The sequence below is a fragment of the Leuciscus leuciscus genome, assembly GCF_965113295.1.
Source record: "Leuciscus leuciscus genome assembly, chromosome: 6".
Classification (NCBI taxonomy): Eukaryota; Metazoa; Chordata; class Actinopteri; order Cypriniformes; family Leuciscidae; genus Leuciscus; species Leuciscus leuciscus.
In genome coordinates this window covers 21,868,691-21,893,974 of record NC_138730.1, presented here as the reverse complement: position 1 = coordinate 21,893,974, position 25,284 = coordinate 21,868,691, and the positions used below count along the sequence as shown (strand labels likewise).

The 25,284-nt window shown below is 37.2% G+C and overlaps 2 protein-coding genes across 6 annotated transcripts in view; one reads left to right on the top strand and one right to left on the bottom strand.

The window, feature by feature from the left end:
* Positions 1-12,539, bottom strand: part of clcn2a (chloride channel, voltage-sensitive 2a) — a 43,052-nt gene extending 30,513 nt beyond the window's left edge. Inside the window, exon 1 of one of the 2 annotated variants that reach the window (XM_082172164.1) lies at positions 12,064-12,539. Coding sequence is in view for 1 of the 2 variants with exons in the window: in XM_082172165.1 (XP_082028291.1) it covers positions 10,446-10,451 (6 nt within the window). In the remaining variant the exon portion in view is untranslated. Of the gene's footprint in view, positions 1-10,445; positions 10,467-12,063 lie in introns of those variants that run through there. The other variant, XM_082172165.1, reaches the window with a different exon arrangement.
* A 3,020-nt stretch (positions 12,540-15,559) lies between these two features.
* On the top strand, positions 15,560-23,996 carry thpo (thrombopoietin). 4 transcript variants are annotated; one of them, XM_082172192.1, is made up of 5 exons: positions 15,560-15,816; positions 19,350-19,483; positions 20,117-20,203; positions 20,318-20,482; positions 21,821-23,996. In XM_082172192.1, exons 1-5 carry the CDS (start codon positions 15,762-15,764, stop codon positions 21,956-21,958), a joined length of 579 nt encoding a protein of 192 aa, XP_082028318.1. In that variant the 5' UTR covers positions 15,560-15,761; the 3' UTR covers positions 21,959-23,996. The 4 variants fall into 4 exon arrangements, with proteins under 4 accessions (XP_082028318.1, XP_082028317.1, XP_082028319.1 ...); XM_082172191.1 differs by having other exon boundaries at positions 21,818-23,996; XM_082172193.1 differs by having other exon boundaries at positions 21,460-21,959.
* The last annotated feature ends 1,288 nt before the right edge of the window (positions 23,997-25,284 follow it).

The window sequence follows — 25,284 nt, the reverse complement described above, 5'->3', positions numbered from 1 at the left end:
ATTGAGGGCATTGCAAAAATATTCAGATACTAATTTACAAAAGGGTTGTTACTGATCTACAAAAGTACCTGTAATTTAAGTTTTTAGCCATAGATCATTGCATTATGATTTCTGTCTGATATTCTAAGAATATAAATAATATGAAAGAAATAAAGGAACATGAATTATAACAGATGAAGATCACACACACGTTGTTCTTGAAAAACTAAAACTGCCAATGACGAGATCATTTTTACCATCTGTAAAATATTTTAAAATTGTTAGATTTGAATCACTATGGTTTGAATTACGCATATCACACATTTACTTGCCAAACCCAATTTTAGCTTGCATTGGGTTCATCTTGGACCCTGACTAGAGATCTGATTAAAGTGTAAATCAATTTCCACCAGAAATTGGGGAGTCTGTCCTTTTCAGCCAAACCACTGCAAACTTACAATAATGCTTTCAACAATTTTGTATCCTTCAGCTGAATTCATATTGTATCATCCTGACATGATTTTTTCCTCCGATATTGTGTGGGTGACGTAAGGGGGTATTTTGAGCCCTTCCCACCCATTGTCCTCTGCCTTTCCCTATTCCTTTCTTCTCCCATCCCTCGTTTTTACAGTCAGCTGCTCCCACACAGGCACATGCCCACGGTGCTAAAGATGGAGAGACGGGAATATTGGCAGGTCCGTTGTGTAGCGCCACAATCCCTCTCTCCCACTCCATCCTCGTGTTTCTCCCTCTCTCTCTGTTCTATAAACACACGGCACTCTGATCTGAGGAGCTCTGCCGCCAGCGGCACATTGAGATGAGCATCACGATTCCAGCAGACTCTCTCTTCGCTCGCATGAGCAGGTGCAGCTCATAGAGAGAAAGCAAAGCAGCCCATGCACAGATTGATCCATACCCTCCTCTTCCTCCTCTGCTCCGTCTGCCTCGTTTCACACAACCTTTGCGCCCCTTTGTCACTCATTCTAAACATCTACCCACCTGAAGCCGTCGCCCGACACGCGACGCCTAATCGCACCAAGTCATCGTCTTCATCAGCTTGGCACCCGTCCATCCTGGACAGCTTGATATATTAGTCTGGCCCAATTAAACTCTCCCACCATTTCCAAACAGTGACATTTAACCTTAGCAACACAAGCTGTCACATTCAATGACCTGCTGCGACCAATCAAATGGCACGTCCGAAGTGCGACGCTCCTATCACAGGTGAGCTCCTGACCTCTCCTAGAAAATAGGAAAAGGGTTTAGGCGACAAGCTGTGAAAAACAAGGTTTACCCAACAGATGCTGCCTCATCACATCATGCTCAACCCCGTCAACACTTCAGAGCACACTTACTCGATACAATAAGCCTTTAAAGTGTTTCCCTTCAGTATCCTAGCAGTCAAACAGACCTGCGGCATTATGACCAGGAAGAGCTCTGCAGAAGTTACTGGGCAAACGGGGCATGTTTTTCTATTCTTTCACACAACTGCTACAAGTCAGGTCTGACAGTGCCAGTTCATTAACTGTTGTAAGACGTGAAGCTCTTGCTTTTTGTCCTAACTATTAACCCTTTGATGTGTACAAAAACATGATTTGATCAAATCTGCTTTCCCGCTTTGACTGAAGCTGAGCCAGAGACACTGAGCGTTTCTCATATATCACGACTGTGTAGTGTTTTTCACACAATATTTATTTTAGATTTCAGACAATTAAATACACAGAAGTACTAGCATAACAACATTTATAGTTTGTAAAATACACACTAATGTCGATGGAAGTGGCAATAATCATTTCAAACATAATTTGGCGACATGTTTTTATGTGCACTTTGTTGATGACAAAAATTACGTCACGGGGGTCTGTTGGTGAGCCTATAGAACTAGTATATGGGAAGTATACTTTCGGCTTGATAATTAATGATATTTGTTAAAAAAAAGAATAATATATTGCCTTTACAAATATTTTTCAAACTTTAAAAAAATTTAATATATATGCTATATACTTGATGGTTACAGCACAATGCATGGGTCCTATTATGCTTTTTTACGTTTTCTACTTTAATTAGTGTATAATGTTGCTGTTTGATCATGAAAAAGGTCTGCAATGTTACAAAGCACAAAGGGACTTATTCTCTTTATCAGTAAGCACTAAATACATTTTAAATTGAAATAATTTCCAAGTAAGTCATACACAAAAAAGAGGGTGAGGCCTGGTTGAGATGTGTTAGTAGTTTGTTAAAACTCACGATTATAAGGGACCTGACATTTCCAAAACATGCTTGAAGTCGTTGACCAATCACAAAACACTGGTCCAGCCAACCAATCAGAGCACAATGCACTTTTCAGAAGAAGGGGCTACATAGAGACCGGAACTAAATAGAGTGTTACTGACAGACTAGGAAGAGGGGTGCTGCAATAGTGTTAAATATGTGAAAAATAAGGTGTTTTTAGAACATTCAAGCATGAAAACCTTTAGTAGACCCAAAAAGGGCATAATAGAGGTCCCCTTTAAATTAATTTTCTTGAAAATGGTATAAATGTGTTTTTAATACCATATGAAACCTACATGAATACAAAAAGTGAGTTTCTAAGAACTTGTAACGTATTTTAATTTGTCCTCTTTGTCAAGTACACTCTTATATGTTATTGACCTGTAGGCCTACATTTATTGGTACACAGCTAGCAAGTATGCTAATCAAATAGACTCACAGGCACACAAGCTCAAGGAATATTTCAGGTGGATATGAGTGGCCTGTGGCAAATATCTCTCTGAAGGGTTTTGGAGTGTAAATGCAACCTTTTACCAGTTCTGCCTCAGAGCCTTTCGCCAGCCATCTGAGAGCATCAAGTGCTCTGTCCTGTGTCGCTAAGGCAGGTGCACCACTCCACTGCAGAGTGGGATGTAATAGCCACCGCAATTAAATATTGCTGTATACTGTGAAATATTTGCTGTCCATTTTGATTGTCAGACTGTGCAATATGACCCCAAGAGATCTTCCACGATGTCCACAGTAGACTGTGTAATTTTTTTTTTTTGTCAACTGTACAATGTGCATCTTAGCTTAGACTTTTGTCATGATTGACAGGCAAGACTGGGCGTTTTACAGTCCCTATCACATTCTGACATCCTTACTGACATGCAAAATTGAAATGGGCTGCTCAAGCCAAAGCAAGATCTTTTTTCTTTCAAGTGTCTGGAGTCTGTGGCTAGGCTAAATATGACATTCTTCAAAGCAGACACAAGATCATTTTGATAGAAGATAACTTGAAGGCAAAAATACATTTGTGTTAACCCTTTCATATAAACAAGTATTTTCAACCAAACATCTCTATTCTTCTCTCTGTTTCTTTAGGTATATAGTAGGGAATACCAGGTACACACACGTGCATATAAAGTCATCAATTGCTGTGTTCCAATTGGTTTGTTACTAGATGGGTGTCATAAGGGAAGTCAAACCAGAGAAATGTGGCCCATATATTTTGACATTACCAGAACTCATCCAGAGAAGATTAATCGCAAAGGCCATCACTGAGCATGTCACATTAAAGGGATAGTTTTAGGGATAGATGCACTTTGATGGACTTCCAAAAAAATATACCCATTGACTCCCATTATAAAGCTTGGAAGAGCCAGGACATTTTTTAATATAACTCCGATTGTATTCGTCTGAAAGAAGAATGTCATATACACATAGGATGGCTTGAGAGTGAGTTAATTATAGGCTAATTTTCATTTTTGGGTGAACTATCCCTTTAAGACTGCAGATTCTGCATTACAACTTATTTGTTTTTACGATCTAAAAAAAAACACAAAAAAAAAACACATAGAAATCCTAGAAAGTGTCTTCAGCTTAGCTAAATGTACAATGAGCATGGGAAACCAATAAGAAGCACATAAAGAATTAAAAGCATGCATACACTATAAAAATCCTTTTCTTAAAAATGTAATTTATTCCTATGATGGGAAAGCTGAATTTCCAGTCTTCAGTGTCACATGATCCTTCAGAAATAATTCTAATGTCCTGATTTGGTGCTGCTCAAGAAGCATTTCTTATTATTATCATGAATGTTGATAAAAGTCTGTCTGCATAATATATTTCAGGATTCTTTGGAGAGTTCAAACAGCAGCCTACCTGAAACAACAATCTTTAGCAAAATTACAAATAATGTACTGTCAATTTTGATCAGTTTAATGTGTCCTTACTGAATAAAAGTATCAGTTTCATTCAAAAAAAGACTAAACTTACTGACCCCAAATTTTTTGAAAGGTAGTGTATACACCGCTCTTGTTTTATTTTGTAGTGAAAACAAAGCAGAATCTTCTCTCAAGATCATAAACAACATCTTACCTAAGCTCTTGGCTTTAAAATATATTTTTGCAGACATTCTTGATAGGATGATTTCAAGCCTTTTTGTGCAAATTCCTTCCCCTATCAAGGAATTTGACGTCACATCTCTACAAGCAATCTTATCAAGATAAGTTTTAGATCCGCCACGTCAGACCTTTTTTAATTTATATAATGGAAAAAGTAAGGCAGGCGGATGTATTGGATTAGTATTTAACAGAGCCAGAAGATTCACAAAACCAACCTCTGTCAGCAACCATAACTTTTCCTGTTTCCCCAAAACATCCCTTGCAAGAAAAAAATTAAAAGAATTAAGGCATTGATCCCATTACACTAATGACTCCACCCAACCTGGTGTGGGACGGTTTGACATTGAGCCAGAATGAAGAATATTAAAGAAATGTGTAATATCTTTACTTGAGGTGTTCTATTAAATTATAGTGGTTCAGGGCCAAATGGTGTTTCAGATGCTTGGATGGCGATCATGCGACTAAAAGCTGATGTGGGATTAAACTGCCTTCTTTAATCCATTTTGCAATCAAGTAGGTATGGCTGTCATTAGAGCTGTTGCCTTGCCTGCTTAAGGTTATTCATCGCTTCATTTGTAGAAAAAAAAGTCATAAATGGGGTAGTCAAATCATCTTGGGGAGTGATGAATAGCATATCTCTTCAGCATATCATTCATCTAAGAGCGTATGAACACTGCTGATCAATTTACATGCATGCATGACTAAACCGCAGGCAGTACCACTGGCTATAAAAGACATCCCGCCCCTACATCTCTCTCTTGCCATGGTTTGTGGGTAAAGTGTGAGGTCATTACCATCTTCCTGCTTTAGTGAGTACACTGTAAAGATCCTCTAGCGGTGCTAAAAGCATAATCACATGTCTGTGACTGCGGGCACCATGCTGGTTATGTGTGGTGAGGCTGATGTCACACTGTAGGACTTGTGTCCTCAGCACATCTACACTCTTTGATCTCATTGGTGGCCGAAATCCTCCTCCCCTGGTTGAGGAAACTGGCAAGCTATCTTGAAACACACCCTGAAAGGTCAAAACCATGGGTCACTCACAACACCTTCATTACTCAATCTGAGGGAGAGTTTTAAGAGACAGTTCACACAAAAATTAAAATCATCCTTTACTTGTCTTATATCCTTATCATACCAACTCATTTCATTCCATGAAACACAAAAGGAGATATTAGGCAGAATTTTCAAGCTTAAACCCTTTGACGCGTACAATCACACGGGTGTGATTAGAATGTTCAGTGCATCATACAGACTATATAAATTGACAATGTGTTTTATTCATGTCAGATTCACATTTTGTAGGTTTTAGGGAATTATAAAACTTACTCTATTCTTCTCCCACTTCACAGGCCACCTAAATTCATGTATTTCAGGAGACATCCTAACAAGCAATTTTGCTTTAAAAGACGTCTAATAGCCGTCCAAACACAGCCCTGATGTCTAGGCTAAAACAAGGCAAAATTTGGGTTGTCAGTGAAAATTGAATAGACGTCTAACAATAGCCCATGAATAGACGCACAGACTATGCATAGAACATGTCAAAGAAATGAAAAATGACATGCAACCAAATTCAAGGTTATTTTGGCTAGAAGTGGGTTACTCATAGCCGGACTATTTCGGGTCTATAGTTAACCTAGGCGGTGAAATGACAGCTATTGCTTGCTGGGATGGATGAATTGATGTGTTGTAAATCCGACAGATACGATTCTCTGAATTGCGGTGCAAACTAACATGGCGACGCCCTTTGCACATTATAGATCCGCTAACATAATAGGGGGGCAGAATATTTTTAAACTTACGTGTGAAAGGGTTCAATCACGCCATCCAGTGGTATGTTATTCCTCTATAACAACCGCTGAAAACAGATAACAGGCTCATATGGGTTACTGAAGTCAGCAGTGCTATACGCTTGCTAGGAATGTTTTTTCTTCGTGGAAGTTTTGCGTTTGGTGAGCTATTAAACTATAAAAACTCCATCAAATCAATATTTTGTGTACAGATTTTTAACTATGTTATCCAGTATCGTGGACTCGCTCTCGTTTCATTCAAACGACTATTGTTTTGTACACTGAATTATAAGATAACAAACAGGTACGATTTTAAAAGTTTCATCTCAAATCAATATCTCTTATCCCCATAATTATTTATGTGGCGAAATGCTGTGTAATAAGTGGTCTGACTGTACCGTATCCCTTAAATGTCCGTCTAGTTTGAACTTGCCTCACTAGCAACCGCTCAGTGGAAGCTTAAAGACATGCATAATAAAATATTTTGACTCAGATCAATATTTCGTGTCTAATTATTTACTTATGTGGCAAGTAGCCGTGTAATAAGCAAGATAATGTACATCCAGCCGGTTGTTATCTCAGAATAAAGCAGAGCAGCTGGATGTACATTATCCCTAATATACTCCATGTGGCTTTTGCATTATACTCCATGTGTTCTGAAGCCATATGATAGCATATTTATATAGGAAATCATGATACATTTTTTCAGTATTCTTTAATGAAAAATTTAATGAAATTTTATTAGCGTTTATTTGAAACTTTTGTAACATTGTAAATGTCTTCACTATCGCTTTTCACCAATTTAATGCATCCTTGCAGAATAAAAGGATGTATTTAAAGTAAAATCTTACAGACTGCAAACTTTTGAATGTAAGTGTATAAACAAAACATATTTAACACATTTTTATGTGCCATTTTGTCATTTGGCAGTCACCAACCACTTTCTTTATATGAAAAAAAAAAAAACGATGACGAGTAAATAACGACAAAATGCATTTGTCATTTTTGGGTGCACTATTCCTTTAACTGCACTGCTCTTGTAGTCCTGACTAATGTCTTCTATGACTCAACCAGTTTCACCAGAACCCTCAATCCCTATTTAACTCAACCAATCTTTCAGCAGTACTATCAAATTTCCATCCTCTCAGCCAAGTAAACAGTCACTCTTATGATTTTAAATGGAAAAAAAGGTGCACCTGGTTTCTGCCTCTGCTTGCCTCCAGACTGACACCTGTCTGTAATCTTTACTCAGCTCTTATTCAGTTCTCATCTCATATCAGCTCTGCTAGGGCTGCAGCATTTCAGTCAGAAATGCTGAACGGATTTTTGATGGATTGAATGCTGCCAATGATCAGACAGGATGATAGCAGAGAATCTCCACCAGTCCATGCAGAAGTGACAGTGACACAGAGGAGTGATGTGTGCTAAAGCCAGGAGGAAAGTTTCCCCAGGCATGCTATTTTTGCTGAGAGCTTGGGGGAAGCACATTTGACCCTGGCTCTCTTGAGGAAGCAGAAATGTGAGCTTTATGGTTCATTCCCTTCTTCTATCTAAACAATGCAGCAAAATCTTTCAAAGGTACTGCCAGTGCAGATGAGAAGGTTTTGAGAGAAATAGATTTTTTGCGCTGAGGGGAAGAAAATCACAAATAGTGTGGGTATGTGCAATCGAGAGCTGCAAGATACAAAAGGCCACTAAAGAGCAGACTTACTGCACTTGAGATGCCCTTACCTGCAAGACCATTTCAAAAGCCTTTTGAGGAGTTAATATCGCCAGTGCAATCATGAGTTTCAGTGCAAACATGAATCACTGAGCAAGATTTCTTAAAACTGAGAGTATCTGCCACATTTGAGCATTTAGACAATAAAGAATATAATACAGAGTGAGCTTGTGCATATACTGAAAGAAAAACAAACATGGAATGGAATGGAAAAACACACATCACAGACTAATCCTCCTTTGGCCAAGTGTCTGGCAATGCAGGAAAGCACATTGTGAGGACAGTCAATGATAAAGACATCAATCAGAACGAGGTCCAACCCCTGGTCAAAAAGGAAAGGTGTTGAGAGAGGCAATGAAACCGTGAGTCTCCAGCCACCATTTTGTATAGCGCTGTATTGATCCTCTCGCCGATAAGGAAAGCAGGGCCAGAAAAAAATGTCCCAGTTTCATTCATCACACACATAGACGCTGTGGAACACATCGTCTGGCCCTGCAGGGAGAAAGGCTGCTCAGAAATAGCCTGAACTCAAAAAGACAAGACACGAATGCAACACATGGATCCGAGTGCGGCCACTTCACGCCTACCTTCATTATGCAAACACATTTGTCATAACAGTGCAAAAAAACTTACTCAGATAGATGGATGTTAGTTAGTGGGAGGGGTGAAGCAGGGGATTTTGGTGCAGAATGAGAAGACTGTACCCCATACCAACCGTTTGAACATGTCCTTCTACAGTTCTCCTCCTCTTCACATCTGCCTGAATATGACATCCCTGTCAAGTGCTCCAGGGTACAGCTGTCAATCATCATGTGACAGAGATGGGGGGGAAACTGGTGCATGAGTCAATTAATATGCAGAGTGGATCTACATTTAGTCCACAAGTGCAAGAGCAGGAGTAGGAGGGGCACTGAGGGGATGAAGCGAAATGAAGGGAGGACTTTGATGATGCCCTTAAACTTGAAATCTGTTAGAACTCAATGCAAATGATGCCATTAGTTGCTTCACATGTTATTGTGAACTCCACAGCATTAGGCTACCACCTATATTATAGAGTTGACTTAATTAGCTGGAAACATATACGTTTAAAACAAATGTTGAGCAACACACAAATTAAATATCAACCGTCTTTTACACTCCTGGCCTACAATTATTAGGCGATTACATTCTCTCCATTCAACTTAGCCAATGTATTATCCTCTACTTAAGCAATTCAAAGGGAAATTTCATTCATAACTTAAATAAATCCACAGTTTTACATTTACTCAATCATACTTGTACGAACCTCTGAGGATAAAACAGCTCGTTTCGCGATAAAAAAAAAAATACAATCACGTTGACCAGCAATACTCACCAGAGTTTGCTGGTACTGAAGCACGCGCTGTTGGGCTCGGTCTCGCGCCATAACGTAGCGGGAATTTAAGAATTTAAACGGTATTCCCAAACGCCACAAGATCACCTCCGCATCACTGGGACGCTATTCAACAAGCTGCATGAACCGAGTAACAGGTCTTTCTCCGCAGAAAACAGCCCAGCAGCTCATCCAGCTGTCGAATGAACTCTTCCATGTGCCCGTGCGCGCGCAGCAATAAATGCCATAACGCGCTGAAACCCCACTTTGTGTGGGAAGACAGGGGTTACTACACTCCATACCTGTTGACTCGACAGTCAAAAATCAATAGATGTATTTTCTCCCGCTGTGTGACTAATCGCTATTTTGCACTACCGTGAACTCAAGCACTTAACGCGTAGATTACGTATACCAGGCTATTTTATGGCTTTATGACTAAGTTTTAAAAGAACCATGCAATCCTGTAAGGCAGAGAGAGAGGTAGCCTGTTTTCAGTTCATAGAAAGTTCATACTAAAATGTGTTATTTCAATGAAAGAAAATAGCCTACTAAATGGATTCAGTTGAAAAACTGGGATGCACCTGTTACCCTTTCTTGTGCCTATAAGGAGAAATGAACTGATCTGTAATAACACAAATCATCCTCTCTTTAAAAACCAGTGGAGAGCCGGTGGGCAGTTATTTACACTGCTCATTAACATTACTTGTGCTTACAGTAAATACTAAATATAGATGCATAGGCTGCATTTCAAGCTCGGCCCACGAGCAGCTCAAAGTCTTCACGGGATGAAAGACAGAATTCCTTGGAGAGAGGGAAAGAAACCAATGGGTTGTTAAACAGATTTCCCTACAGAGATAGAAACTGGTAGGCTGCTTTTGGGCTCAGTAACAGGTCCACTGCCAGCTCAGGGAACAGCAGGAGCACAGGCTGGGATGAAATATGAATGCATCACTGTGAATTCTGACAGTTTTCTTGCAACACTGCAGTGTTTTTGTGTATGTGTTCAAGCTCTTTCTCTCTCTTCCATCCATGCATACTCGTACATAACACAACCCTGTCTCTGCTGATAGAAACAACATGTCTTTGTTTGTGCACCGGTCATCAAAAAGATGATTGCAAACACTGTCATAGCTGGCAGTCACTGCTTAACAGTTCTTCACATATATAAGCTATTTCTTTTTAAAGGGACAGTTCACCCAAAAATTAAAATTCTGTAATAATTTACTCACCCTCATGTCCTTTTTAAGCCTGTATGACGTTATCTCTTCTGTGGAACATAAAAGAAGATATTTTGAGAAAAAAATAGTTTTTTTCTTTTTCATATCAATAAATGAAAGTCAATGTTGTTTGAACCACATCGTTCTTATATATATATATATATATATATATATACACACATTGTGTATGTGTTCCACAGAAGAAAGAAAGGTTTGGAAATCAATTTTTGGATGACCATAATATCTTTTTCAGATTAAGAAGTAAATAAACATGAGACGTTATTTCTTTCTTTATACCTGTACATCAGACTGCATTGTGCAAACCATCTTCAATTGGCTACACACATCATACAAAGATGATTTGGACAGGTGAGCATCCTCACCCTCTGCACATTTATTTGAATTGGGTGTTCCAACGCCCTCAGCGCTAACACACTGACCCAATTCGATGCATCTTCCACAAAACTTTCAGTAATGTTCCTTTAATGAATTGTGGAAGCTCAGAAGAGTTAAAAAGAACATCTTCCTCATTGACTATTTGAATACGGGTCTAGGAGAGAAAATGAGACGTCGATCCGTAGTGGGGGTGTGAAACAAGGGTCAATGTTAGATTACATGCATGTACATTACCATCCCAGACAGGGAATAAGACCCGGTGCGCATTCAACTCAATAGCATGCGCTGTCTTCTGCTCAATACTGGCCTGCAACAAAGTGGTTTTAGCTCATTCAAAGTTCTATGAGTGTGAATACATTCAGCATGGAAATAAATAACCACACTGTGTTTGTTTTTTTGTAATTTGAACAGAAAAAAAGAATGGAGAAATGCTATAAATTGATAGTACATTTAACCAATTAACTGTAACAAAACGATTTTAACAGCTCAAATAGGCTGGTATAATAACATTATAACATTTAATGACACGCATTTAAGAATTGTGGAATATGGTCACCAAAATGCCATCATGTAGCCTAATGCTTGTAATATCGTCAAGAGTATTTTTATGGTAAAGTTCTACTAAACACAGCTGCCATTTGCAATATTTTTTTTTATCAAAATTGACTGATTGATTTATCAACTCTAAATGATGCCAAATCAAACAAGTTAAGAAGATAAAGTTTCTCTCCAAGTTATGTGATTTTGCCCACTTCTAAACTGTGAAGTGAATTTGTCCTTTAAGATGAATGCAGAGGTGAAGGTATTGATTTCTGTTTTGAATTATGTGGATGCAATATCAATTACATTTTTTCCTTTGCTCTTCAGATTCCTCCAACATAAGAAAGGACCTTGAAGGGACATTGGATCTAGAAGCATAAACGACTGAATCCACAGGGTTTCTTGAAAGAGATATTAGGACATTATCTTACATTGAGCCTATTTGTCCTCGTTAGAGGATCTAGACAAGAAAATCATCAGACGTAGGCTATGTTCAACTCCCTGCACGAATAACACTGTGCCCTTGAGCCCCACAAGATAACCAAGTCGATTAAATGCCCTTCGGAATAAGAATGACACGCAAAAGCTTTAAACGGATTGTTTTGATGGCAGTTGTGTGACTTCTGACGCGCTTTAACAGCAGCAATATTGGACACCTTAACAGGTTGCTATTTCGTCTGTGGCGGCTACTTACATTTTTCCGCGCCGGCTTTTAGTCTTGAGTAAGAGCTCCTCTCGAACGCAACAGTCCAAACGTCACCTACGCCGCTCCATTAATGACGCAAAAATGTTAAGAAATCCCCGTACAATTAGACCAACGCAATCAATATCCAGTAATGACGTCAGTGATGTTAGCTACCGATTGCTCGATTGATGATCGAGATACTTTCTGTATAATTGTCCACACCGGTGAATTGGCAGTGCCCTGTTGCTGATGCCTCTCGCTCGTCTTTGAATTCGCCTCAGACTGGAAGCTAAACTTCAAAAAAAAAAAAAAAAAAAAAAAAAAGGCGAGCGCTTTCCTTAACACATACTTGACGGTGTTAATGCATCACTTAAACGGTTCGGATTAGTGTGCACTGCACGCGCTGAAAGGTAAAGGAGTAATTAAGCCGGCAGAGCCTGGGGCGCGTGCACTGGCCAGGAATTGATTCTGTGATGCAATGCGGGTTCCGTCACTGGTTTAGTGGGTTTGACTCCACTTCTGTTCCTATTTCCCGTCAATAATGGCATTTGATGGCGCATCTTCATATTGTGCTGATTGACAGAATGTTACGTTTTTGAGTAAATACTTTTGATCATTCAATAACTTTTATCTATCTATCTATCTATCTATCTATCTATCTATCTATCTATCTATCTATCTATCTATCTATCTATCTATCTATCTATCTATCTGTCTGTCTGTCTGTCTGTCTGTCTGTCTGTCTGTCTGTCTGTCTGTCTGTCTGTCTGTCTGTCTATCTATCTATCTATCTATCTATCTATCTATCTATCTATCTATCTATCTATCTATCTATCTATCTATCTATCTATCTATCTATCTATCTATCTATCTATCTATCTATCTGTCTGTCTGTCTGTCTGTCTGTCTGTCTGTCTGTCTGTCTGTCTGTCTGTCTGTCTGTCTATCAATCTATCTGACATTTTCCACATAATGCCCTATGTGTGGTGTTGTAATCATTCTACCGATGCTGTTCAGAGCTTGTTGTGATCACAGCGACTCCAAGGCTTTTAGCCCTATCCTGATTTTTCACAGCTGTGACTTGTGGGCTGCTGCAGGGTGACTGTTTCGACACTGAGAAAGAGAGAGAGAGTGGTGAGATCCTTTAATTTCAGTGTGTGCTAATGTTCAGAACAAACACTCTCCCATAGCCTATTTAAACATAACTATCACCATTCTGGCTCAGCGTTCTCATTTGCATCGAAGAAAGAGTGAATGATCTCCTCATGTTTACAACAATTCGCCAAATCGAAAGCCAACAGGTGTGTTGCTAGGAAGATATACCTGCTTTATTTCGGCACTGTGTATGCATTTGAACATCAGGCAAACAGGTGATGTGCTAAGACTGAAAAATGTGAATTGAAATTACAGCTGAAGCTTGTCTTAAGTGGTCTCTGTGGTGTGTGTGTGTGTGTGTGTGTGTGTGTGTGTGTGTGTGTGTGTGTGTGTGTGTGTGTGTGTGTGTGTGTGTGTGTGTGTGTGTGTGTTTAATCTGGCAAAGAGATACGCTATGTTGGAGGTTTGGAGCTGAATAAAACAAATATTTATGATAACTCGCAAAGGGACAGAGACACCAGCAGGCTGGTCGTGAAAGTAGGCCGTCTGAGCACACTCATTCAGCTCTGCTTATTCATACACACCTGCTTTCTTTTAGCCCTGGACAATTAAAAATACAGAGATCCTTAAACATATTTGTATCATTATAGGCTGTTACCATCCAAAAAGGGAGACTGACTACATCTCAATATTTTATATACAGTTTTTCTCAAACGCTTTGGGGCACATTTTTCGAAATGGTCTTAACATTCTTAACATTCATTCAACTGTAAGTGTAAATGTCTCAACTGTTTACTGGAACATTAGAACTCTTGCATGTCTGCAAAATGTAGTTTCCCGGTACTCACCCAAAACATTTAATCCATGCTTCAAAACCTAGTTATTGTGTCAGTAAAATGTATTTTTAGCATGGAAATATTTGCTATATAAATTTCATGTTTTTTTGTTGACACCAGCTGATTTCTATACAAGAATGTCCGTTTTGTCTGTGTATCACACTGAGCATTTTCAATACAGATTCAGACAGTAGGTAAAAATTGACTGGGAAAAGTCAATACTGTAGTACACAACAAAATACATTTGTATTTATACAGTACATTTATTTTTGCAAAAATGTGTTACATTGTAAACTGAAAATTCTCAGTTGCTTTTTGTTATTTTTACACACTCTATTATATCTTTCTCTAACACATAGCCTTCCTATTGCTCTTTCATGACAAGAATTTTTTGTTTCACTTTTCACATTTCTACAAAAATAAATGTTGGCTATATAAATACAAATGTATTTATATAGCACTGATAGCTGCTGCTGTTCCTCCCATGTTCAAAAATTGTAGTGATTGTGCTGTCAGCAAACTCCATATATTGGTTGATTGATTGTGATTCCTGTTCATTACAATGGCAGGCCATTTGCCAATTTAGCAAACATTACAAACATTCCATGTCATAAATATCTATGGAATATAACATGTCTGACATATTTTGATCACTGAAAGGATTGTTTAGCATGTGAAGGCTCACACGATAAAAGAATGTTTAGAAGTTGTGAAGAGTTTGACAATTTCACTGAAATCAATGCCATGTGTATTTATTATTGTGCAAATTGTAGACAATTGTACTTCCTCTTTTGACCACATGTGCAAAAACACATGCAATTTGCTCAAATCAATAAGAAATTTAAATTTGATGTGAACAAGAAACTAATTTGTTCAGAGATCTGAACTTATTGTTTTGAGAAAAAAAAGTTGAATTTGAGAATTAAGGAAAAACTGTAATTGATTACATAAAATACCCTTGATTAGCCTATATTCATTTTTTTAAATTGTTATTGTACCTGATATCAGTAAGCACATTCAATATGGTATATCAATATGGGTTGTGACTTTGGTAGCTCTTTAATTTTACTTAAAAAAACTTTTTTTTTTTATCTATGGCCAGTGTATATGGCTTATGTACATACAGGAATTAGACTATTTTCCTGCCATATGCACAAGTACAATGGATTTTACATTCAATAAAACAAGAAATATTTGATAGAACAAGAAATGAAGAATAAATAAAAAAATATATTGAGTAAAATATGAAGTGTGCATATGTAAGAATAAATAAGTAGTTTCTTATCCTGTCTTTTTTTGTGTGTGTGATACATGTATCCCCTGTGATCTTTGTTCAATAAAAAAAGAGAATAAATAAGCAGAAGAATACATTCAAAAGCATGTCCTTGTGGCAATCCATTAAAAGCAGGTTGGTTGATCACATAATAAAATATTAACCTGAACTAAAATATGAGGGCTCTTTATGTTTGTTCAGCCTACCTTTTCTCTCTCTCTCTCTCTCTCGCCTTGTTACTTGTTTATTTATTTAGAATTGCATAAGTATCCCCTACAAACTCAGGGTTAGCCTCACTTTTATCTTGGCTTCAGTACACTGTGACTCACTGAAGGGACGTCAGGGCATGTTCAGAGACAAGATAAAAAGCGTCCCAGCCGGGAAAGGAATATTTAGAAAAAGTCAGAAAGTGTGGGGGCGATGCACATGATTGGGAATGTAGTGGAGAAGCGCACTTCTCGGTGGGCGTTTTTGCATTACTTCTTCAGAAAAGACGCTCTCCAATGGAAAGCAACGCGACTGAAGATTCTATGTGGTCGCAGGGCATGGATTTAAGTAGTAAGTTTGCATGATTGTCTTCATTGTACCGGACTGATCAATGCAGTGCTGTGTTAACGCTTCTAAAACTCACTCTCTCTGTAAAACATGTAGCCTAGCTTTTCGCAGTTATTTTGAAAATGCTGATAAATTTGAGTTTTGAGTAAAGTCATTAATAAAAACTTTATATAGCTAGCCTAACCGATTGGCAGTAGCATATATATATATATGCGTGTGTGTGTGTGTGTGTGTGTGTGTGTGTGTGTGTGTCAGTGTGTGAAGGACATGTGCATACAAATGGGCGTTATTTTAAATGACTTAAATGATGGTTTGAATGATCTTGCACGGCTAGGCAATAGCCCATTTGATTTATCTTATTTGTAGATTATCTTAAAAGCTGCACTAAAATAGTCCATTATAACACAGAGAAAATGTAGCAACAAGATGAACACTTTATTTATTGTAGCATATTTAGCTACAGCGTAACTTCTCTATTGTTCTGTCATTCATCTCTTTCATCACACCATTTCCGATGTTTTCGTTTTCTCGATTTTTTTTATTTTTTTATTTATTTATTTTTAGATTCATAGCCATCTGTTAAAGGGTTAATTATCCCTATACATAAAATAAATGATGTCCTCTTCTTCGAGGACTTTTTTTTCTTGTCGACCGTATTGAGTCGCAAGATGGCGCCTATTCATGAGTTTCACCAGGTCCCTTTCCACAGGTGTATAAAATCAAGCACCTAGATTTATGAATGCAGACTGCATTGTGCTTGATTAATACACCTGTGGAAAGTGACCGGATGAAATCCATGAATTGACTATTCTATCTTGCAGTGAGAAGACAGCGACCTCAGCGTGATCGAGATGTGAAAGACAGAATGTTGCCATGGGCAGCGGTTGCACACATTAGCGTTACCTTTTTTTTGCAACATGGAAATCAGCTTCTGTGAATGTGCGATACTTCCGATTCAATATTCGCTATAGGTAAATAATTTGGCCTACAAACCAGTGTGTTTGTGACAAAATTAGTTTTTATGGAACATTGCAGTGTTTATTATAAATAATATACCAATGAAATGATGATCGCAACTTTCATTTCATGTCGATCGACTTTAGATACCATTTTTGCAAGCAGGATTTGCGAACTGTTTTTGTACAGCTAATAGCTAATAACTGAAGTGGATGACACCAAAGCCTCACACATTCAAGTTAAAAATGGCCTCCACCCATAGGCGTAATTTGCGGGTGGGACGGGTGGGACATGTCCCCACCACTTTTTGCCAGGGTCGATATTGTCCCCATCACTTTTTAAAACATCTCGCGGCACGAATGTACCAATTCTACAAATAAATAAAACATCTCCAGTTAACTGGCAGAGCATTCATTTCGTTCGTTTTTTAAATAAAAGACGATCTAACGCTCAAATGTGTTTTTTAAATCATGTGATCAAAGTGCTCGTTGGCGCTGCGATCAGTGGCGCGGATACAGTGTTTTCGGTGGACCGCACTGTCTTCACTCGGACGCGCGCTTCAGTCCGTTGCGGATACTCTCTATTCGTTCTGGTGAAATCACAAAACATAATGCACACAAACGTGCCCCTGCTTGATATACAACCACTGATGAACATAAACGGTTTTGATAAAAAAAAAAAATATATGAGAAAAAAAAAAAAAACTATGCGAGAGCAGATTAGAACCCAGAACCTCTGACACGGTTGGCGAAAGTTCTACCACTGGACCATTAAGATACACGTTAGTCAAGCAGCGGATACATATATCAGGTTACATCTCATTAAACGACAAATTAAACCCCATGTAGCCTACTATTTAAATCGATTGAAGGTCATCGTAATGTTATTGTTCATATATCTGATTTAGCATTTTATTAGCAACCCCCCCACCCCACCCAACCCACTTTTTAAAACAAAGTTACGCCACTGCCTCCACCGCTCTTCCATTAAAAATAATGTGAGAGGGCAACACCGGGGTTAAAACTGCTATAATTTTCTCTGTAAGGATAAAAATATATATATATATATATATAGCTTCTAAACCTTTAAAGGCCCACTGAAGTGCCTTGGAACGCAGCTTTTGAAACTGGAAGCTAAGGCTAAGCTAAGGACATATTGAATGGCTCCTCCTCCTTTTCAGTGAATAAATCTAGCCATTTCATTCCTAACCAATGTACAGGTGGAACACGGAATAAAACTCAAGCAACCGAACACACATCTCCAACTAGTGGTGTTTTCAGAACACATTTCAGTGCTAGAACGGCTCTTATTTGACAAACTAAATGAATGCCCTGCTAGTTAACTGGAGATGTGTATTAGGTACATCCATGCCGCGAGTTGTTTCAAAAAGTGATGTGGACAATATCGACCCTGGCAAAAACCCATATTGCTCTGCAACGTGTCAAGGATGGTCGCTCTGGCCAGGTGGTATTTTTATAGCATAGGGGCGGGATGCTTTACATTCTAGAGAGCATTTGATTGGACAGAAGATGTGATGACGTCATAAAAATCCGTGACCAGTTTTAGCGGAAGTGAGGGACTGTACGTTTTCATTGCTTATATCTCATAAATGCAAATTTTGTCATTGGTTTGGAACACACCAGCTTATTCATAACCTTAAGCCTAACATATTCATACTAAAAGCTAAAAAAACTAACATTTTGATTTTTAGGGGCCTTTAAAGACAGGTTTACTAAGCTATGAGGTTGTTAATTGATGCTATATGCTTTTGTTGAGGCTATCAGCCCGCATGCTTCAAATTATTTTTTCAATAATTCTGTTTAACAACAAAATTCCTGGTGAAAAATACATTACCCATGATTCTGAATAAAAATCTTCCCGTCCATGCCCATAAAGCTCTGCAATGTAGATTAATTCAGAACCATATTGCCTACTAGCATACTACTCTTATAATTCTGGTCATAGAAATATAAGGTAAGATTAGTATGATTGTATGTTTCCCTATGCTCTCAAACTACTTAAATATTTGTATGCATATTCTGCATATTTTTTATATAAGCTAGCCTATAAAATCAACTTCTTTAAATCAATAGTGCTATCGTTGTTTTTTTATTCTATTTTATTTGCAATGCTTCATGAGATTGTAGTTCTTTTCCTCATTAAAGCCGTTAAGTACACAATTTTACCCTTGTCTTTTTGTCTGATTCTCCATAACTTTTTTGCTTTAATCAAAGTGTGTAATGTTATGATTCAACTTGTTGCGGGTTGCTTTGGCTCATGGCTTAATAAATCTTAAAAATCCTTATAGGCAAAAATACTTACGAAACCAAGGCCGATAAAAAAGTTGGCATGCACTGTTGTTATAAAAACTATTTGATCAGAATTAGAATTGAGTATTCCAGAGAGTTGTTTCATGTTACTATTACCTTCTGATTTAAGACATTTATAATTGAATAATGTTTATAAATGTAAAGTAACATTGAATATTGCAACTTTGTGACTAATGTAATTCAATGTTATAGTCCCAAGAGTTTCATAATACAGACAGACGTTTTCTCATTGGATTGGTTGTCTTATAGGAGTTCTGGTAGTAGTCTTCAGCATGGTTGCCTCTGAACTGTCTCACGTTCACACTAGACCAATTGACTTTGTGTGTGACAGCGATGCCAGAAGAATGTTGTTGAACAAGGTGAAGGACTTCCAAGAGGAAATGGTAAGACTGTGGCATCTACATCAGATTTAAATCGTTCTTTCACTTCTTTGTGTTTTTCTTAGGGTGTTTATCGTACCACAATGTTTAAATTCCTATCTTACACCATAGTAACTCATAGGTAAGAGATAATGTTACAAGGACAGTGGAACCGTTCAAATTTAGGCACAAGGAGTGAGAAGATATTCATTGGTGAACGGACTTGGACTGACTTTCCAATCCAAAATGAGTTGTGTGCTAAAATCAAATTTTACCCAAATAACCTTCAATTGAATTAGGTTATATAAATTCAATTGAATTCCTTAAGCCACCACCATTTATTTGTGTTTGTTTATGTTGGTAGAGAACTGCTGGAATCAATACCAAGTTACCCTTTATATATCTTTTAGCTTTAATAGCTCAGCCTCATTAGATGTTTGCATGCTTCACTTCACTTGACCGGTATCTGTCAGTTTACCTATTTGCATGTTAACTGATTCTCTGCTGTCATCCTCTGTCTTGGCGTCATCCGTTATCTTATTGACTTGACTCTGTTTGTTTGACAGTTTGCCACTCTGACTCCTCAGCGTCTACATCTCTGCTTGTCTATCCACCGGTGAGACATTTTATAGGCTGTGATTTTCACTCCCTTTACAGAAAAGCTGCAGTGCTGTAGATGCTCTACCCTTTTCTATTCAATTACCATGCGTCGGCATTCACAAAGCAACCTGGGAGAGAAAATCAGTGAGTCGTTCAATGCAGCTCCCACTCCCACACACTCCCTCCAATACAGCATCAACCCACTCACGCTGGTCTCGCGCATACACTCTTTGAGACACCTGTATGTGTGTGTTCCAGGTGCATGAGTGGAGGGCTGAAATCCTGCTGTCTTTGGAGACTCTAGCGCAGGATATGCAGTCTGCCAGGACACTCAGCCAACCTGGCTGTAGACTCACTCTGCTGGAGCGCTTGGAACACAATATCAACAACTACCTGCTTATAGTCAAACTACTCCACATTGAGGTGAGGATAGACCAGTTCAACCTTGTGCTGCAGCTCAGAAAGATATTGGCGCAGAGAGGAATGGCATGCAGACAGATTGTGTGCCTCTTGAGGAATTCACTCACATGGGATTTTGACTACAAGACTGCAACATCTGATCCTACCAAAAATAAATAAATATAGAATAAATATAAAAATATAGCCTACTGTATATCATTATGTGGTTTTTATTTAAATATTACAAAAGTTCAGCATGCAAGCAAAAAAAAGTAATTCACATATTCTATATATAATTTGCTATTATTTGCTATTATTTTAATTGTGAATTACATTTTTTTAGCCTGCATGCTGAACTTTTGTAATATATATTCAGTATTAGTATTATATAGTAATATTAATTTGTAATATAATAATATATAGAATATATAGAGTTATATATATATATATATATATATTCAGTATTATTATTTCATATAGTAATATTAATTAGTAATATAATGTTCAGCTATAATATTACAAAAGTTCAGCAAAATATATAGTAAATCACAGTAATTTAATTGAAAGTGAAATAAAGATAAATATTCTACAATATAATAAAGACAATAACTCTGACTATATATATATATATATATATATATATATATATATATATATATATATATATATTTACAGTAAACATAGTACAGTAACATTGGTTAAATGATAGTGAAAATGTAAAAATATATTACATTTTAAGACTTTGACTGACACTGATTCAAAATGAATATAATGTAATAGCAATAATAATCTAATTTTACAACATTTGTTAGATGTACTTTCATATTATAAAAAAAAAAAAAAACTTTTAAAAAGACGTGACCGGAAGTTTTCCCATATTTGAATGTGGCTGGGACTATGTAGTTCTCAAGGAAAATATCCTGCCTTCCCGGAATCTTTGTTGATCCGTCACGTCATCTTGGTGACTTTGACTCTGGGTGACCTCTGCCTTCCTTCCCCAGGAAAGAAGGGGAGATAGCGACACATACTTGACCCGTGAGAAGGATGGGAACATGGTGCTCTCTGAAGTGCATTACAGCCATGCCCTGCTAATAAAATATACATACCGCCACTCCTAAGCACGTACCATGGGGACTATGCTGGGCTGTAGTTTTCCTGATTTCTGATGTATTTGCAAAACATAATTATGAGAATCAAAGCGGGTGTTTTCATTGATCTCAATGATGACCCACCATCTTTCAAAGTATAGTTCATTAATTTCTATCACACAGTAAAAGTCATTTCTTTTCTTCCCTCGTACACATACTATTTTTAGCTTGAACGCTATTTTCTTTCTCTGTCCATCTTTGTCTCATCCAGCAGGGAGAGCAAGTAGGGCCCCAGGCAGAGGGATGCCAGGTTCAGCGCTCTACGGATTTGGGTTTGGTGTTGAAGAACTTTGGGCTTCTTCTCACAGGCAAGCTGGAGTGGCTCATTTCAGAGATGGAAGACAGGTGCTAGACTGAAAAACTGATTTCTAAATTCTGCCTTTCTTCAACCTTGTGTAATTGGACCAGACAGGCCCAATCAATTTTAACAATGGTCCACCTTCAAGACAATGGGGGGCCATGCACTTTGCAAGACCACATATTTACATGACGTGTAAACGACAAGACTCTGCCATCTACTGGATCATAGCTGAACTGACTCACCTGTTGACGCGCAACCACTAGAACTTTTAAAACAGACAAACTGTTCTGAAGTGAAAACTGGTGAGTCCTAAATGTTGTTTTATACCACAGATTATATTTATTTATTTTATAGGCTGCATGAAAGTTGAACTGACTCTACAGGGTGTGATGGCACATGAAGTCAATAAGAAGGGCAGAATGTGTGACACAATGCAGTTCACACACAGGAAAGGTCACTTGATCTATACACTCCATGTTATAATTATGGGATATTTGCGCATATAATATATTTTGTATAAAACATTTTTTTGTGAACAAACAAACCATTATTTCAATATTTAATTCAGTTGAAACGCTGATGCATTAACACAAAACAGTGTAAATAAACACAGTAAACAATGTGAAAATAGGTCATATTTAAATCACTAAATATATTCTCTTTTTAATATATGATGTCCTTCTCTCTTGAAAAGTTCCCCCAGTTTTGTAATATGTATCCCTGGACCACAAAACCAGTCACAAGGGTCTTTTTTTATTTTTATTGAGATTTATACATCATCTGAATGTGGAATACATAAACTTTCCATTGATGTATGGTTTGTTAGGATAGGACAATATTTGGCCGAGATACAACTATTTGAAAATCTGAAATCTGAGGGTGCAAAAAAATCGAAACATTGAGAAAATCCCCTTTAAAGTTTTCCATTTATGTTTGTGATTGTGCTGCATTCACTCACAAAAATAAATGTTTTATATATTTACAGTTGGAAATTTACAAAATATCTTCATGGAACATGATCTTTACTTAATATCCTAATGATCTTTGGTACAAAAGAAAAATCGATAATTTTGACCCATACAATGTATTGTTGGCTATTGCCACAAATATACCCGTGTGACTTGTGACTGGTTTTGTGATCCAGGGTCTCAATTGTAAAATTAGTAAGAGTTGTTAAATGAACATATCTACATATTTAAATATATTTTCCTTTAATTTGTTGTGTGGATTATAGTGTTTCATCTACACTGACCTTGAACATCGACTTTGAAATGTTTGTCTTTAACGTATGCACTGTGCAGGCAATGTTAACTAAAGTGGATTTAATCTAAAGTCTGAGGTCAGACACATTAAATTGATCAAAATTGACAGTAAATATATTATATTAGAATGCTGCAAAATATTTCTATTACAAATAAATGCTGTTCTTTTGAACTTGACTCATCAAAGAATCCTGAAAAATGAACCACATCTTTATACAAAAATATTAAGCAGCACAACTGTTTTCAACATTTATAATAAGAAATGTTTCTTGAGCATCAAATAAGCGTATTAGAATGATTTCTGAAGGATCATGTGACATTGAAGACTGGAGTAATGAATTCAGCCATCACAGGAATATATTACATATTAAAATAGAAAACAGTTCAATTGTATCTGTATTTCAACATATTACTGTTTTTACTGTATTTTCCCCTCTCAACATCTGGACAGTAGCAGCACACAAAAGATTGGAAAAACAAATCTCAGCGTTGTTTGAGTGATTGCCTTTGTTTGTTGTAGCATTGGGATCCAGTTCTGCTTTTGCTCATTTTGTTGAATGTGCATTTAGCAGCCCTGGTCAGGTTCAGATGCTTCTAGAGATGACAATGATTGTAGGAAGTCTTATTCTATGAGAAAGCGAATGATGTGCAAGAGAAGTTTAAAGTGGAGTCCCTAATGAGTAATTTATGTAACAAATTCCAGTCTCAGACATAAAATGAGCTGTTGAGAGAACATCAGGGAAAGCTTGTGATTGATTGTGCCATACAATCGCTGACAGATTGCTACATGGGAACCTTGAATACGAATATAAAAATGCTAAAAGAATCATGTGTTGTCTTTGAGCCTTTTTAAATCAGACTGAATTCTTGTGGAGAAAAGCAATCGATTGCACCATGTATGAGACTAATAATTATGTAAGTTACTAAACACTGCCGATGGATAGCTTTGAATGTCTTCATCATAACCAGTGATCTTCACTAATCTGGAAGTCTGGACAAAATATTTCAAACCTGGAAGACTTTTGTCATGTAATGTCATTGCTGATTTCATGTTTATTAATGTTTGTTCATGCAACGCATGTCCTTTTTTGTCAGCCAAACCCCCTTTGACCTAAATTTTTCTAGCTGAAGTCCCCCTGATATTTGAAGTTGATATTTCAATAATTTCATAACACATTTGCATGTTCACGGTTCTCTGATGCCAGTAAATGGTCACATTGACATGTAGGTAAACAAATTATGTATCTCTATTTTTACTGTTCAAGTGTTTTTATTCGGACTGTTTTTTATTTTAAATTATTTATTCATTTGAATTTCACATTTTTATGATTTTATTCATTATTAGCTTTTCATTAACTCACAAACCACCAGGTTTTTTACAAACTCCAGTTTGGGAACCCCTGGTGTAATGTAATGTTTAATGCATTTCATGATCTACAGTAGTGGCCAAAAGTTGTCTGGTCAAGGAAAATAGCAATTTTCACCCTTAATTCAAACATTATTATTTAAAAAATATATATATTTTGTAAGAATATTGCTTAGTTGTGCTAGGAGTCCGTTTTATTTGTGATAATGCAATTGTGTGAACATAATTTTTGGCCAGGCTGTCATAGAAAGAATTAATAATACTGATAATAAAAAAGAGGAGAGAACCAGCAAAACTATGATAATAACTGATTACGATGTAGTCAATGCATGCTTTTTCCTGTGATCTGTCTGGTTTTCTATGTTTTTTTTGTTTTGCTTTTTTGCATAGTATAATAAAACCTATAGGCTATGTAGATAGTCTGCCTTTTTTGGTGCAAAATAATTTTGTCAGATAAATACTTTAAATATGCAAGTAATCAGGATATATTACCTAATATGTGTAATCCAATACAATTATATCCATATAATGTATAATTATGTCCAATTACGTAACTACATATAAAAGGTTTAATCTGTCTTATAGGGCCAGCAAAAATTTGATTTACTAAGGTAATGTTACTGTAAATCTATGTGCTGATTTTATAGTGACGTATCTGATTAATGCCATCTCTGCATCTGTCAGTGTTGTGTTCATGCTGCTTTTCCTTCTGCTCATCCTCTTCTTCTGTCCCACTAGCAGCTGGGGCT